General features: G+C 44.0%; 1 protein-coding gene across 1 annotated transcript; it reads right to left on the minus strand.

The window, feature by feature from the left end:
* Window positions 1-412: 412 nt before the first annotated feature.
* KCNE4 (potassium voltage-gated channel subfamily E regulatory subunit 4) lies at window positions 413-3,587 on the minus strand. Its single transcript, XM_060301443.2, has 2 exons — window positions 3,489-3,587; window positions 413-2,941 (listed from the first exon to the last, which is right to left on the minus strand). The coding sequence occupies exon 2, from the start codon at window positions 2,913-2,915 to the stop codon at window positions 2,403-2,405; it is 513 nt and encodes a 170-aa protein (XP_060157426.1). The 5' UTR covers window positions 2,916-2,941; window positions 3,489-3,587; the 3' UTR covers window positions 413-2,402.
* Window positions 3,588-17,934: the final 14,347 nt, after the last annotated feature.

Raw genomic sequence — 17,934 nt, forward strand, 5'->3', positions numbered from 1 at the left:
TTCCCTGCCCATTAGTCTGTGCCGCTGTGGCCACGTGTGGATAATATTTGTCCAGGCAACATGTAAATCAAAGGTTTTCTTGCAACCAAATTTGGAAGAACATCTTCACAACAGTTGTCATGTCACTGCATGTTCACCCCACGGCCACCAAATTTAAAAACAGAAGTGGACGTAAGACCCAAGTACAGCTTATTTTTTATTCATTGCAAAGCATATCAAAGGAAGGAAGAACCTAGCCCTGCTCACTTTACGATTTAGGCAGAAATAAGATACGCCTTCATGGGAGTCTGACTTGGAAGATGATCCAGATTCAGAGATGTCTTGGAAAAATGCATCTGGGATGTCTTCGAAATTAGGAGTTATATCGACGGATCAAAGAAAACGCATAACTTCCTAGGGAAAATGTGTTTATTTAAATTAAAAAATACTGTGAAAATTACAAACTGTTAAATACAGAAGACAATTTTGTACAACTTAATAGAATAAGAAGGAAGTATATACATCACTTTTTAATAGGCGCAGATAGACTTGCACCAAACTTCAGGATTAAGCAATGGAAAATGTGACAACGCACATGTCCATCGCAGTAAAGTTTCAGAATTCAAGTGATTCCAGGCAAGGGGCCAAACTTAACTTGGCTTCTTTCACCTTAAACAGCCCCCTTTGGAGTAAATCCACACTCTGAATTTTAAAGTGAACGGAGGACCTTTTTTTCCCCAAACATAAATTTCCTCTAGCACTGTGTTAAGGCGAACTGATAAACCAGCTCCTACACTGTTAACCCTTCCATGGGAACAGTAGTTATTGCTGTCTCCAATCCAGGGAGAGCGTATTAAAAAAAAAAAAAATAGTTTTTGTTTTTACTAGAATTAAATTTGACCTTTTGGTGTGTTTCTCTTCTGCCTTGTCTTCAAGGGCCTAAAGCGTCTGCTGCAAAGCGACTGACCACAGGAATACAGGGAAACATTACCAAGCATTCCTGAGCATTTTCTCTTAGATGTCTCATTCCCTTAACTGGAGCGTTAATAGTCCACTCCCCAGACAGCCTGCAGAGTGAAATGTGGTATCTGCCTCTTTGATTCACTGCTGGGAAAGTGACAGCAGGGATTGGTTAGTGATTCACCCTGGATTTCCCAGCTACATGTGTTCTCCGTCTCCAACTGCCCCTTTAAGCAGATCCTTTTTCAGACTAACTGGCCAAGGGGGAAATATTTTGTCCAAACTTCCTCACACCAGGCCATGTAGGATTCATCACAGAGTCTTAAAACCTAAAGACATCCTCCCAGCCCTCTGGGGATCTAGATCATCAGGAATCTCAGGAAGACAGTAAGCCTCTGGATGACATGCCCAGGACCACACAGCAAATCAGATTCGGGGCTCAGTATTAAGAAACAGAGAACTTGGACCCCAGCTCTGCACAGTCTCACTGGAGTATGCCCTTCTAAGTCTCAGCTACGTGAAGAAATGCCATGCTGTGGAGGCCCACATTATATCCTCTCCCAGCTCAGAAAACTGGGCTGGGAAAAAAAGAAAGCAGCAGCGGAGCTAACGGTTTGGGTTTGTTCAACCTCACCATCACCCCTTCTGGAAAGATTGGGAAGCTTCCCTGCATGGCTGTTCGGAGTGCAGGTTAGATTCTGGGGAAGCCCTTCCAAGCAAAAAAGATGTCATGTCAGCATGTGATGCCGGATGGTCCCAGATCAGAGTTCAAAGCCACAGGTTAGACAAAGGGTCAAAATAGCAGATTCGTTTTATAATCCCAGCCAACGTTAACAGGTTTAAAAATTGCCTATTTTTTCCTTACAGAATGCAAATGGACCAGATTCAGATCTCCAGCTCCCTCCCATCAAAAGTCCTCCGTCAAATATCCCCCCTCTAACCCAAAAGACCTCTAAAAGAAGCTCTGTAACCCCAGGGGGAACTAAAGCCACAGGTTCGTATTAGAGGTACTTACAGCCAATCAGATGTAGAAGAACAAAGCTCTAGGCAAATTGTCAAATGGAAACTAGTCCCTCAGGATGCCCTAGGCATTTGGCAGCCCTGGGAGTGGGCAGATGTTGCAGGTGTTACCCAGGGCATCCCGTGAGGAGACAACCGCAAGCACATCGACCTGCCGAATTCTGCACAGGAACCCCGACCCCCAGATCCCAAGGAAAGGTACACACTGCACATCTTCAGGGCTGTTTCAGCGGCACGTCCACACCACAGGCGCGTCGTGGACTGCGGGCTGCTGCTGGCTCCGCCTGAGACTTGTCCCCCACCCCCCACCCCCATTCAGGGGCTTGCCGAGGGTCTCCTGAAAGCGGCAGTTGCCCTGCAAAGGTGAAACCAGACGCAAAAAGTGCCCTTCCTCGCTTTAAGGGTGCTGGCTGATGGGGCCTCCTCCAGAGGTCCTGGGGGTGCTAGGAGTTCTGGTGGATGTTCTCCGAGGAGCCTTCGCTGCTTTCGTTGAGGGGCGTCTCCGAAGTCTCCTCCAGCTCGTCGTCCGCCGCCTCCTCCTGGATGGTGAGGTGCACGTCGGGCGAGGAGGACTCGGAACTCACGCTGTCTCCTTCCACGGAGCAGAGGGTGCAGGACAGGGCGGGCGCCACGCTCTCCTGCAGCACGTTCAGCACCATGGGCACCTGCACCGACCTCAGGCCGGACGCGGTGGGCAGCGGCTTCATGGCCTCCCCCCAGAGCCTCTCTTCGTCTTTGTACAGCAGCAGGAGGCTGGATTTCTTCTCCCGCCTCTTGGATTTCACGTAGCCCAGCATGATTCCAATCAAGAAAATGCCGTAGAAGGACATGACCACCAGAACGTAGAAGTATTCGTTGCCGTTGCCGCTGCCGCTGCCCGGCACATGGGACTCGAGGGGGCCGCTGGGGGCTGCGGTGCTAGCATGCGTGCTGTTCAGAGGCTCCATCTTCAGCATTGAAGCTCTGCTCACACAGCCAGGGTCTGGGGAGAAACGTGCAGGTTAGAACTCTCCCACGGGGCGGCCACAGTGCAGGGAGGAAGGAGGGCGAGCACGAGATTTGTGGAACTGCACTATCAAAAAAGCGTAAAGCTGCGTGGAGAAACAGCTGCAAGAGGTCCCACCAAACAGTTAACAGGGGTCAGCTGTGAGGAGCTGGGGTGCATGGGACACGGGGAGGTGGGAGGGAATGAGAGGAAGACTTTCATTTTTCGTGTATACATGTCCATCATATTTTTATTTCATAAAGGGAGCATGTAAAAAGCTTCGCTTTTATCATTTTAAAAGAAAAAGAATCAGTGTAAGACAAGGGTGCATAGAGAAAAGAAATAACATCTTAATCACGGGGAAACTTTTTGAACTGATTGAGCAGAAAAAAAAGTTTGCATTTTGCTTTCAAACGTAAAACTATTTTTAATTCAGGACAAAATTTCCTTAGGAAAAAAAGAAAGGAAAAGAAAACTGCATCTACAAATTGCTAGAAATATCCTTTCATTATGTTTCCGAAGCAAAGCAGCGTTGCTAACTTACCAAGGGCTGGCAAATTTGTCCCAAGTCCTGAATTCCTAGATCGTCAAGTCCAAGAGACTTCTTGCTCCGTGTGCGGCTCGGCGCTCTGACAGTTCCGCTGCCGCCCTTGGGATATACAGTCAAGAAATACATCGTCACGTGTTCAGGGAGGAAAATTTACAACAGAGGTTGGTCGTGGCAGAGTGAACAGTGAACTCACAGCACGGCAGTTCAACTCACTGAACTTTGCAGCTGTGAACAGAAAAAGACTGGGAAGCAGAAACAGCTTCCCACCCTGCCAGCACCCAGCCAAAGTTTTCAGGTGGCCATGAAAAAGGAGAAAACAATGTGCCCAGCTGGAACTGTTCCCCCAAAGTCCACTCTCATTGAAAATTAGATCACGCTTCATCTCCCTCTTGGGGAATAACCATGATGTCTCTCAAGGTTTTCAAAGACAGACAAATACCATAATCTAGATAAAAGATAGTCGCAAGCAAGCGCAGGGTTTACTGTCAGGCAACCAGGGCTTAAGTTTCAGCTCTTCCGCTGACTATGCAAATGTAATAAATCTTCACTGAACCTTTCCTTACCTCAGGTTCCTGATCTGTGCAACTGTTGGACGTAGGGGGCTTCAAAATGTAGAATTATATGAACTGTGCGAGCTTTTGAGTCCCTGTCAGCTTAATCATTCTAAGATTTAAGGCTGGTGAGTGTGGGTTAGCCCCTTAAAAACACAGAGAGATTCTACCTGTCTTCTGCATCATAATCTCCTAACGCTCATAAATCTATTTTGTTAACAATAATAGATATATATCTTCCAGATGCTTTCCAATAGTCTGTGTGAAGTGGAAACAGGTTACAGCGCAAGATACTGTAGGCAATTTTTCTCCAGTTCTACGACGCGTAACTGCTCCTCCGGGGCATCACACAGAGACATTCACACATCTCTTTGCTGTCAGGGGAGGAGCAGGGATTCTTCTGGTGAAGCAACTGAGCACAGTTCAAGCTTTTAAAACCTAGCAGACCCTGTGTTAAAATGGTCACAGAGATCAAAATTGGTGAAGGGAGGGCTCCACTGGTGGCGCAGTGGTTGAGAGTCCGCCTGCCGATGCGGGGGACGCGGGTTCGTGCCCCGGTCCGGGAAGATCCCACGTGCCGCGGAGCGGCTGGGCCCGTGAGCCATGGCCGCTGAGCCTGCGCGTCCGGAGCCTGTGCTCCCCAACGGGAGAGGCCACAACAGTGAGAGGCCCGCGTACCGCAAAAAAAAAAAAAAAAAAAAAAAAATTGGCGAAGGGATTGAAGACTTTGGTGTCAGTCCATCTGCTGCCCGGGATGCTTATTCTGAGAAGCTTTCATCCTAAATTGAAGTAAAGCAGGAAGAATGCTCTGCCCCCAGTTGCCTGTGGCCTGTGAATTGCAGCCAGACTCTCTTGGGGAATCTACTCTAGGGAAGACATCTCTTGTGGTCCTGCTGTTGTTAAATTGAAGCTGAAGGGAAACATGGTACCATCCCTCTGCTCCATCAGGCACATACACAGCCCAAGCATGGGGACTTCCACTGCTGCTTCATGAACCCACTGGGGTAGCGCCTGGCTCTAATTCTATTTGGACACCTGTGGAAAAAGCAGTATGAGGAGTGCACGTTGCTGTTTTCCCCACTGGTCTACTCACCTTGTGGTTTGGGCGGTGCTGGCCCATAGTCCCCAGCTGGCTATCAGGTATCGACAGCTGACCATTCCAACTCCAAGATCATCCATACACTGGAACTTTGCTCACACCAGTAAAGACATCCCCAGAGTTACATCTACTTAAAAAGCTCCACAGCTACCTTGGTCAAGGTAGACATGGCCTTTTCAACCTGTACTTATTGTAAGTACCTGAAGGCTTTCTTCTTCAGCTATGCCTACAGTGGTTTGCCAGGGACACCAGAACAAGAGAGACCCATGAGAGTAATGCCTGTTGATCGTGTAGTGTTGATTATGTACCCTGGGATGTATGAGATTAAAAATCACCCAGGGATGGTCAAACATTGCAATTTGGAAGCTTTGAAGAGGGAGAGAGGAGGTGGGAAAGGGGTTACCAGACCTAAGGAACAAGGAAGTACAAAGCCTGGTGCCAAGGAGCCAAACAGAGGCTGAAGTTTCAAATAAGATAAATCTTCAAAACCAAGCCAACGGTCCCAACATGGTAAAACCAAGAAAAGACATGGATGCATCTAGAATGGCATCCAAAGGATAAAGCAATACAGGGACATAGGAAGAACGCAATCCATGGCAGGTGTCACGGAGGGAACAGCCCCAATGAAACTCTGCTGGAGGCCTGCTTGGTGTCCCTGCTGCCTCTGGGACCTCGTGCTGACTCCTACATATGTTTCTCTTACAGTTAAGTGAAATGATGCAAGTTAAGCACTTAGCACCGTATCTGCAAGAATGTGTATGCTCAGTCTATGCTATTTGTTGTCATTGTTGACAGTGTCCTGTTGTTACCAAGGGCTTCAGTTTGCTTCCTGATTGGACATGTGCCTGTCTTCATATTTTTCATTGTTGCTCTTTTCTCTCCCACCAAGGACGGAATTTAAGATGTAAGGCTTGCAGCCTCACAACACGAAGCTCAGTCTTCTCTCCAGCCCTCACTCATAAAAATATTATGAGAATTATGGCAGTGAATAATGACATAAATAGTCAGGGAGGAAAGAAAGCATCTAGAAAGTGCACTCTATCAGGGCAAGGATGGGGACACACAAGAATTATTGATTACATCTACTTTATACCATAGTATCAAGAGACAGCAATGTTAAAGAAATAAATCCTTTCTACAAATATTTTCTCCTAGTCTGTGGCTTCCCATTTTCTTAGCAGTGTCTTTTTGAAGAGCAAACATTTCTTGATACTGATAAGTCCAACTTATCAAAATTTTTCTGATTTGTGTTTTTTGTATGCTAAAAAAATATTGTATAAACCAAGGTCACAAAGATTTTCTCCTTGAAGTTTTATAGCTTTAGCTCTTACATTTAGGTTCACAATCCATTTCAAGTTAATTTTTGTATATAATGCAAGGTATGTGTCAAAGTTTATTTTCTTTTTTTATAAGGGTGTCCAATTGCTCCAGCACCATTGGTTGAAAAGACTACCCTTCTTCCCATTGAATTATCTTGGAACATTGTCAAAAATCAGTTAACCATTTAATTGGTCCACTTCTGAACTCTTTAATCTGTTCTGTGGATCTATCTATCTATCCTTGCATCAGTATCATGCTCCTTTGATAAATCCATTTTGAACTGGGGTTTTTCATGAGTCTAAAATATGCTGCGGTCCATCCCCAGCTAAGTGTCTATTGTGAACCAGGCATTGGGAGAGGCTTTGCTTACTTCAACCCTGTGTGGTAAGTATCACCATAACTATTCCATAAATAAGGAAACTGAAGGTTAGAGAGACTAAGTAAATTGCTCAAGACCACCTCATTAGTAGTAGAGTTAGGATTTGACCACAGGTCTGTATAATTCCAGAACCCATTCTCTTTCCACTACCCTTTGCCTCACTCAGTGGGAACCAGGAAAGGAACTGAGAAAGAGTAGAAGATAAAAGATGATGGGACTTCCCTGGTGGCACAGTGGTTGGGAGTCCACCTGCCGATGCAGGGGACATGGGTTCGTGCCCCGGTCCGGGAAGATCCCACATGCCGTGGAGCGGCTGGGCCCGTGAGCCATGGCTGCTGAGCCTGCGCGTCCGGAGCCTGTGCTCCGCAACGGGAGAGGCCACAACAGTGAAAGGCCTGCGTACCACAAAAAAAAAAAAAAAATAGCATGGATTTGGAAGAAACACTTTATCACTGCATGTTTGCATTTATGTTTGAGTATCTGACCATCTAGGGATTCACTTTTTTAAAAGTTTTATGAAGACTCAAAAGAAGTTTAAAAAATATTCATCTTTTTTTTTTTTTAATTTTAATTTTTTTTTTTTTTTTGCCGCTCCGCGGCATGTGGGATCTTCCCGGACGGGGGCACGAACCCGTGTCCTCTGCAACAGCAGGCGGACTCTCAACCACTGCACCACCAGGGAAGCCCCATGCTATCTTAATTGTTGGAGGCTACACCAACCTTAATATATTCTGGAAGTTATCAGTGAGCTAGTAATAACTTTATCCTATATCCATATTTTCTATAATGAAACAATTTCCCTTTTGCTTATATATACAAATGATTTCTAGTCTTGTTTTGATTTTTTTCCCCAACTTTATCGTGACACACAACTTTCTCCAGAGCTTTAAGTTTTTAAATTTCCTGGTAACGTCATTTTCACCCGACGACCCAAGGGTCCCTGACCACACATCTCTGAAATTATGTTAGCAGCTTCTGTGACTAAACAAACTCCGTGCTGGGATAATAGTGCGGTGGTGAATCTCATCAGATTAAACGTAAATCTGGAGTCCAGAGATCTGACCCAGCTCAGCCCCACCCATGCTACGTGACTGGCTCAGTTGCATAATTTCTCTGTGTTTCAGTTTTAGCCCCCTCAGGCATGTCAAGAGTAGGAAAATTAATTGTCTCAAGATACTCAAAAATGTCCCATAATCCATGAGGCCATCCCTGTCCTGAGGAGACAGTAAGGAACAGAACAGAACAAGATGTGGGATAACCAGGCTGCAGAGCTGGTAGAGTGTTAAAAAATGAAACCCTCAATGCCCACCCTAATTTTGTTTTTCCCAGAAACACTTTCTGAAAAACTGTGTCTGGGAACTCTTGCAGTGGTCATTCCTCCTAATGCCCTGAGTCACCCTCCCTAGACACATACATTTTAGCATTTCTATCACTTGAAGTAAAACAGGACTGGGTATCTTATAGTGTTTAAGAAGACCTCCAGTCCCTCCTATAATACCAGCTATGTCTCAGGGGGACGTGGCTGCAGGCAGATCCTACTTGGACATCACCCAAAAGAGATTAGGATGAAAGAACGCAGAATGCCTGAAATTAAAGAGATCCCTTCCTGGTAAGTTTGCCATTAACTTGCCTTTGCTATTTATTATTCAGACTATTTTTCACCTGGTATTTATTTAACAAATACTTGCGTAGTGCCTAAAATGTCTCAGAAACTGCTCTAAGCACTTTACAAATTTTATCTTATTTAATCGTCCTAAACTTTCTAGGAGACAGGCTTTATTATCGTCCATTTTATACAGATCAGGAAACTGAGGCACAGAGTGGATAGAGTAGGCTGCCCAACATCGCACAGCTAGTACATGTCAGAGCTGGCATCGGAAGCCAGGGCTGAGACTTTGAACCCAGAGTCTTTGGTTCTAACACCTATACCATGCGGTCTCTTCTAGTTATTGAGTTTTTGCCCTATGTAACGGAACTGTAGTAGGTGAGAGAAAAGAGAGAGACAGACAGAGAGTCTAAGTGTTCCCTACAGCCTACAACCTGCTGGACACAGAGGACTGGGCTCATTTCCACACCTGGGAAAACAAGAAGGGGACTATGGCCCCAGCTCTGGAGAGAGGTTCCTGAGTTAGGGAAGCCCATGCTTCCAGAGTTTGTCAGAAAAAAGATATGGGAGTGTTTCGGATAGGCCAGTTGTGTGCCACACAGAAGGGAGCACACAGACCTGGGATACGGCCAGCTTTTGTCCAAGACGACAGCCCAGAGGCTAAGAAAGGAGATGCATTCCCCACAACCAAAGGAAGTGCCTGGAATGGGGTCAGAGGTCACAGTCCTGTCCACCAATGGCACCCAGTCTACCCAAGGCCCAAGGGGTAAGGGGGAACATAGAAGGGGGAGGGGATGTAGCAAAAGAAGCTTTAACTTTAAATGAACTTGAGGATTTTTGACCATGATGTGGGAATGAACATTTTAATTACTGAACTGAGGCTGTTTGGGGAAACTAGGGGCAGCCAGGGGATTTTTATTACCTAAGAGAGACCAGAAAAGTTGTGGGATCTGCACCCAGATTTCCATCACAGGGCAGGGGAGGAGCTGGCCCTAGAGAAGCAGTCTGAAGAAGCTGTGGGACTCAACATAAAGGCTTGCTTTACGATGACACCCCGCAAGTCCTGCTTGTTTATCACAAGAATATGTGTGCAAAATGCTTGGATCTGTGCCTAGAACTAGCAAGAGTTCATTTATCATAAATATTAAAGAACATTAGAAAAATGCAGAAAGACAATATTTGGGGCACTCCATGGCATTATCCATCTTAAATTTAAGTTGAAGAACCATAAGTGGTTGTTCACTATTTTATTCCCGGCACCTAGAAGGGTACTTGGCCCACAGTAGACCTTCTAGAAATATTTGTTGAATGAATAACAGAAAGAAGGTGCTAAGTACTCTTCACAGACTTTCTCATTTAAATTTCACAAGAGCCCACCCAATAGGGCTACCATGAGCAGAATTTTATAAATGTGGAGACCTATTGAAATCTCGCCAGACACGTACTCCATTTCTGGGACACACACTACTCAGTGGCTGTGGGTCACTTCCTCTGACCACAGCTAATAAAGAGGTCAGGACCAGCTTCAGAGCATGATGGAAAAAGTGTGCTAATAAAGGGCTTCAGGGATTTCAGCTGAGGAGGGCAAAGCTGACTCTCTTTAAAAGAAAGGTTTTGAAGCCCTTAAAAGATTTTCTTACACCTTCCAAGTACCAGATTATCAGATGATACCACAGAATCCAATAAAAACTGAGAGATGGACTCTAGTTAATAATATAGTACTGTATACTTAAAAGTGGTTGAGAGTAGATCTTAAGCATTTTCACCACACACGCACAAAGTTAACTATGTTACCTATGCGAGGTGATAGATGTGTTAATTACCTTGCTCTTGGAAATCATTCAAATTATATGTGTATCGAAGTATCACCTTGTACGCTTTAAATGTATACAATTATATTTGTCAATTATTCCTCAGTAAAGTTTAAAAAATAAAATTAAGAGACGAAGCTGGAGTCCAAAGCACCGGGCAGCCCAAGGCCAACAGGCCATGAAGAGCTACAGCCATGGCTGTACAAGCAGTCAGGGTCCACCCTGCTCATGAAGGAAGGCTCACCCAGCAATGTCAGGCAGGCAGGCTTTGCCTATCTGGTCACAGCTGGAACCCAAAGATACCAAAGCCAGCTCTTCACACACGGTAGCAATTGGAAAGAGTGGCACACGGCTTCCCACAAGCGATCCAGGAGAAAGAAGACCTGGACGCTGGATGGCTGAGAGAGAAGCATTCCTTCTGAGCTCAAAAAAGACTTCACTCCTGCCCATAAGCAGGAAGCAGTGTCTGAAAAGATTATCCCTGCTGAATAGTGAGCATAAGGATAGGAGAATGTAGCCCCAGCCTGCCAGGGCAGTCCTGGGGAGTGAGGAAGTCACATGATAAATTGGGTAGACTCAGAGCTAGATGTCTCAGATTAATATTCCCAGAAATTTCAGCCAAACCCATGTCATGGTCCTGGCCCCATGCTCCGCTACGCATAACCTCGATTCATGATATATTCACTTGGCCTATAACTGTTCATTTATTCATTCGCTGATTCGTTTAGTCAAATAAATACATATGGCCTGCAACCTTAACTAATACATATTTCATAAAATTAAAGGATCAAAACAACAAAAAAAAAGTGATTGATTGCAAAGAAATAAGTCAAAATAAAAATTAGTGATGCACAACAGCGGCTGGCGTTGGGGCTTTGTCAGGTCCTAAGTTCCCTGGCTGAATAATGCTGGCTTCCTCTTTGAACAAGACCGAACATTTGTCTACAATGAATCACACTCCAGCTCCCAGCAGCGCAGACGCAGGGCTGGGATCTCAGAGTGCTGGATCACCATGGCGCTCCTTAGACTCCAGCGATTGCCTAGCGTGAGAGCAGTAGGGCTCATTAGCCCTGCTACGACAGTATGACTAGCAACACAAGCCCAACCTCCAGAAGGCCAGGCCCTTGAGGCAAGTCTCCTGGGAAAGGAACTCTTCTTTTTTTTCTATAAGAAAAAAATATCTGAGGATCATTTGAAACTGTACTCTATGCCTTCACTTTTATTTCTGGTGTAAAGAGTCAAGTTTTTCCTCTGGAGTAGGAGGGCAAATTTTAGCTCTTTCATCAGTCTAAGAAAAGGTTGGTTAGATTATCCAAGCCACCTAGGCATACAAAGAAAAATAATAATCACCGTAGCAGCAAAGAATGGGTAGAAGAGCAACAAAGTGTTTAGAAACACAGATTCCAGAATCAGATGCCTGCACTTGAGTCCCACTTTCTGCTACTCACCAGCTGTGTGGCCCTAGGCAATTTATTTAACCCATCTGTGCCTTGATTAAGGTTGTAAGGACTAAATTAGATCATGTATAAGCACGTTGCACGTTGTCTGGCACCTACTAAGCACTCCATAACTTAGCTATTACTATTAGTCCTGACCAGGGCAGGGCAATGTGCCTAACATTTTTAATTGAGATATCATTTGCACACCATAACATTCACCATTTTAAAGTGTACAATTCAGTGGTTTTTAACTTATTCATAATGTTCTGCAACCATCACCACGATCTAATCCCAGAACATTTTCATCCTTCCAAAAATAAACCCTACACCCAATACCAGTCACCTCATTCCCACTCCCCACAACCACCAGTCATCTTTCTGTCTCTATGAATTTGCCTATTCTGAACATTTCCTAGAAATAGAATCACACAATATGTGGTTCTTTGTGACTGACTTCTTTCACTCAGCATAATGTCTTCAAGGTTCATCCATGTCATAACATGTATCAGTACTTCCTTCTTTTTACGGCTGAATAATATTCCATTGTATGGACATACCACATTTTGTTTATGCGTTCATGGATATTTGGGTGGTTTCCACTTTATGTCTATTGTGAATAATGTTGCTCTAAATATTTATGTATAGGTTTTTGTTTGAACATATGTTTTCAGTTCTTTGGGGTATATACCTAGGAGTGGAATTGCTGGATCATATAGGAATTCTAAGTTCAATTTTTCAAAGTACCGCCAAACTGTTTTCCACAGAGGCTACACAACTTTACATTCTTAACAACAATTTTTGAGAGTTCCGGTTGATTTACATCCTCATCAACACTTGTTATTTTTCTGTATTTGATTATAATTGTCCTAGTGGTTATGAAGTAGTTTCTCATTGTGGTTTTGATATGCATTTCCCTAATGACTAGAGATATTTAGCATCTTTTTATATGCTTATTGGCCATTTATGTATCTTCTTTGAGAAATGTCCATTCAAGTCTTTTGCCCATTTTTTTTTAATTGGGTTCTTTGTCTTTTTATTGCTGTGTTGTAAGAATGCTTTATACATTCTGGATAATAAAACCTTATCAGATATATGGTTTGCAAACATTTTCTCCCATTCTGTGAGTTGCCTTTTCATATTCTCGTTAGTGCCTTTCATGCACAAAAGTTTTTAATTTTGATGAAGTCCAGTTAATCTCTTTTTCCTTTTGTTGCCTGTGTTTTTGGTATCATATCTAAGAAATTGCTGTCCTGTCCAAGGTCAAAAAGATTTACACCTGTATTTCCTTCCAAAATTTTATAGTTTTAGCTCTTACATTTAGTTCCTTGATTCATTTTTTATTTAATTTTTGTATATGGTGTATATGGTGTATATGGTGTAATTTTTGTATACCTTCAAACATGAATTTGAAGGTAGAGGTTCAAATTCATGTTTTTGCATTTAAATATCCAGTTGTCCAAACACCATTTGTTGAAAAGACTATTCCTTCCCCCAATGAATGGGCTTGGTACCCTTGTGGAAAATCAATTGACCATAAGTGTATGAGTTTAATTTGGGGCTCTCAATTCCATTCCATTCCACTGATCTTATATATCTAGCCTAATGCCAGTACCATATTGTTTTGAATTCTGTACCTTTTGTAGTAAGATTTGAAATCAGGAAGTGTAAGTCTTCCAATTTTGTTACTCTTTCTTACAATTGTTTTGGCTATTCTGGGTGCCTTGTAGTTTCATATGAATTTTAGAGGATCAGCTTGTCTATGTCTGAAAAAAAAGACAGTTGGAATTGTGATAGTGATTTTATTGAACCCATAGGTCAATTTGGGGAGTATTGCCATCTTAACAATATCAAGTCTTCCAATCTATGAACAGAGGATGACTTTCCATTTATTTAGCTCTTCTTTGATTTCTTACAACAAGCTTCACAGTTTTCAGTGAAGAAGCTTTGCACTTCATTTGGTAAATTTATTACTAAATATTTTATTCTTTTTGCTGCTATGGTAAATGGAATTGATTTTTTCATTTTATTTTCAGATTGTTCGTTGCTAGAGTATAGAAATACAATCAATTTTACATATAGTTTTTATATCCTGCACCCATGTTGAATTTGTTTATTAGTTCTAACAAGTTTTTTAGTGAATTTCTTAAATATCTCTCTATATACAATGATGTCATCTGCAGATAGAGATCTCTTTACTTCCTCCTTTTCAATCTGGATGATCTTTATTTCCTTCCCTTGTCTACATGTTTGGGACTTTTTGTTTGTTTACTGAACTCTCTGGATTAACTCTGTACCATCTGTATCCTTTGTCATGTGTGGCCACTGAAGTCTCTACTCAGTTGGTTTAGTGGTTAGCTAGTGACTGGACAGAGATTTATCTTACTTAAACTCCTAGAACCAATAGATTTCCTATTCTTTACCATAGGGTTCTGTGTGCATGTTGGGGCACACATTCAACACTTAGCAGGCAATTTACAACTCTGCCTTGGCCTTCACTTCCCACTTGCACAGAGCCTCGCAGTCAGCCAGAGGTGAGAGTTTAGGGCCTATTTAAGAGTTTCCTGAGCAGGCCCCTCCCCCTATGCGTGTGATTTTCTAGATTCCCAGGAAGAGATCAGAGCTTTTCAAAGCCCCTGTGAATAGCTCATTCCTCAGGTTTTTTTTTTTAAGTTTTTATTTCTGTTTTTTGGAGGGGGGTTTGTAAGTTTATTATTTGCCCCAAACATTATTCACTGCCTGAGGCAGTCACAAAGTTAATCAATTGTCTCTAATGGTTTCAACAAGTTCTTCTGGATAAAAAGCTTTCCTCACTGGATAAGTTCTAAGTTAAGAAACTAAAGACAGCCTTGCAAATAGTGTCTCCCATGAAACAAACAGAAAGGTAAAATAATGACAATTCTCTAGAAATGAGGCTTTGAAGGAGCTCCCATCCCTCTCCGCTCCCTCTGGTGGCTGCCAGACTACTAGATTTCAGTGCGATTTCATTTTCAGGCTGTTAATTTTTTTTAATAGATTTATTTTTTTGGATATAGACCATTTTTAAAGTCTTAATTGAATTTGTTACAACACTGTTTCTGTTTTATGTTTTGGTTTTTTGGCCCCGAGGCATGTGGGATCCTAGCTCCCCAACCAGGGATCGAACCCACACCCCCTTTATTGGAAGTCTTAACCACGGGACCACCAGGGAAGTCCCTAGGCTGTCAATTTTTAAGGCTACTGTACAACTGAAGAAGAAGATGGGAATAAGGCAACTTAAAACACCATAAAGCTTGCTGTTCGTACTGAGATTCAGCCATCTTTCTTGACCATACACTTCCCAGATTGCTGCAAGACTTTGGCTAGTTTCCAGAGTTCTGAAAAAGTCAATTCTGACCACAGTGCCAGATTTCTTGTGGCTTTTGTGGAGGAGAGAATCTTCAGAGGCCCTTACTCTGCAATTTTCAATACATCTCTTCTGCCTAGCATTATGTATGCAGTATAGCATTGTGGTCAGAGCTTGGGATCTGCCAGCCAGACTGCCTGGGTTCAGATCTCATCTCTACCAGTTGCTAGCTATGTCACCTTGCTAGGTCAAGTTCCTCAAATTCTCTGTTGAGAACTACCTCAATTTCCTTCTCCAGGAAGTAGAGATATAAGAATAGTATCTACTGCATAGGATTGTCATAAGGGATTAAGAGTTAACACGTGAAGAAAATCTAGTACAGTGCCTGGCATGTAGTAACTACTTAATAAATATCAGTATTATTGACACTGCTGTTATTATTATCTCATTCCTCAACGCACTGCTAGGGGAAGTGCTGTCACTCTATCCTTTGACAAATGAAGAAAGGGGAGCAGAAAGAGGTTAAGGAGCTTGCCAGGGGTCATGTAGCTAGTAGTCCCCACTGTGCTGCTACAAACCAAGGTGCACGGTGATCCCCAAGTTTATGTCTTCATATGCCACTGACCAGCCATAAAAGGAGTCAGGGTCTGGTGGCAAATATAATGAAGACTGAGCTCCACAGCTGTGAACACTATGATGTCCCAAGGCTGGAGGCTCCCATTGCACCTTTCTTTTCTCAGTACAGAGGGTCCCCAAGCTATAAAAGTTCAACTATAATTTTTCAGCTTTACAATGGTGTGAAAGTAATATACATCCAGTAGGAACCAGACTTTAAATTCTGAATTTTGATCTGTTTCCCGGGGCTAGCAAATATATGGTAAGATACTCTCTCCTGAGGCTGGGCAGTGGCAGCTAGCCACAGTTCCCAGTCAGCCAAGCAAGCATGAGAGGTAAAAAGGAATACCTCCTTAGCTCCTAACCCATCAGGGACCCAAATGCCCTTAGAGCATGGGCAGCTAGAAAACCTAGTGGGAATGGTCCAGGGGTCCTGCTGGGGCTGGCAAGGGCTGGGATGCTTCTGATATTCAGTCACCCGCAAGGAGTGTGGCCCAGTCCAGCAAGAAATGAAAAAGAAAAAACAGTTGGGAGGATATTGCTCTACTCCTGGGAAGGGGACTTCAGCGGCATCAGTGAGAAGACAAAGGAGGAGCTGGACGTGAATGATTTGATGGGGTCGTGCCCCAGACAGATCAAACTGTGCTTTGCTTTTTTTTCTTCTTCTGAAATCATCTTCAGGGCACCGATGCTCACTTCCTTCCCACCACTTGTTCCGTTCAAACCCCTCAAGTGGGCAAGTGTAGCTATGAGAGCATCACCTTCAGGGCATGGAAGGTAAGCACGCTGAAAGATGAGAGAGGACTAATGCATCCTAAACCTCTAAGTGTTTAGGCTTAGAGAAGATGGGCAGACCTTGGGAAACTGAGACCTCGGGAAACTAAGGGACCAGTGTCTGGATACCTGGCCTCCAGGGCACCCTCTCCTGCACTGGAGCCACGGGCAACATCTTAGGAGGACCAAGCCCCTGTGAAGAGCAGCGAAGAACATCCTGCCACGTTAGGGCTAACTTGAGGAACTTGAGGGGCACTGAGGGTGACCCCGCACCATAACAGCTCAGACACAGGCTGCCCTTTGCTTGAGGTGGAACACCGCTCTGCCATGCTTCCAGACCTCACTGGTACCTTGCAGGCCATCTAATGAGAGGGGTAATTGCCACCTGCACCTCAAAACTTTTTTCCAAATCACTCAGAGAGGCTTCGACAAACTACCCCCCAACCACCACTGTATACATGGAGCTGGGTGGTGTGTAGGTGTAGGAGGAATCACCCATCAGCCTACCTCGAAGCTGGGCTGGGGCACCTAGAGCACAGCAACAGGTGTGGAAAGACGGGAAGGAGGTTAAAGGAAACATGAAAGTTTGCTAAGCTGGGCAAAGACAGAAGTTGGAAGGAGAAGCTCATTTGGAAGAGAAAGGGTGTGTTCCCTGTGGGCGCAAGTGCAGGCTGTCTCGTGTTGTGCAGGAAGCTCTCAAATAGCAACATGCCTCTGAGCAACCATTTCCCAGCTCCCCGTACTGTTCACTCTGGACCACGGTCTCCATTCCCACATCGTCACCTGCTCTATACCTTCAAAGCCTAATTCAAGTGCCAGGACCTTGTACCACCCGCATAACCACACCGCCTCTTCCTTTAGCCTGAGACAGCTCCCCTCTCCGCTCTGCAAAGTGCTTTTGCTTACTCTATAGCCTCTGACCATTGCTTTTCCCCCTTGTGACTATCTTAGAATGCTTTCCTTCATCTTCAACATGATAGCCAACAAATATTTAAGTCAACATTCATCCCTTGCCCACCCCCACCAAAGCTCTCTTCCTCTTCTAAACTTACTCATAGTCTGAAAGGGGTCATAAGCTTGACTCAGTAACTAGATACTAGGAAGAAGAAAAAAAAAAAGCAAAAACTGAGTTCAAAGACAGTGAATAACTTGGACTGGTTTGAGGTTTGGATGAGATCCAGCTCCCTGATTCCACGATTCATTCTCAGGGAAGAAAGACACAAGTCCTTGGAATGCTCAGAGGAAACAGTGGATTTCTGTCACCCCCTAAAAGAGCACCCAAGGAAGAACAGTTCTGTAACTGGACACAGCAGTCTGGTGATGCTTTCAGCTCCCCAGCGGTTGCGTGGAGCTTTTCTGCAGACCAATACTACCTTAGTGGAGCCATGGAGACCTAATGGAAGCGCATGTTTTACTAAACAGATGGAAGGGACCTTAGAGTTCATCTAATCCAGCCCTTCCCATTTGCAGGCAAGAAGACTGAGGCCCCCAAAAAAGAAATGAATTAAACAGTTCCAGATGTAT

Source organism: Globicephala melas, chromosome 7, assembly GCF_963455315.2.
Source record: "Globicephala melas chromosome 7, mGloMel1.2, whole genome shotgun sequence".
NCBI classification, from domain to species: Eukaryota; Metazoa; Chordata; class Mammalia; order Artiodactyla; family Delphinidae; genus Globicephala; species Globicephala melas.

What these genes read in the sequence shown, in the direction of transcription:
- KCNE4 (XM_060301443.2), bottom strand. Translation starts at nt 2,915, where the DNA reads ATGCTGAAGATGGAGCCTCTGAACAGCACGCATGCTAGCACCGCAGCC.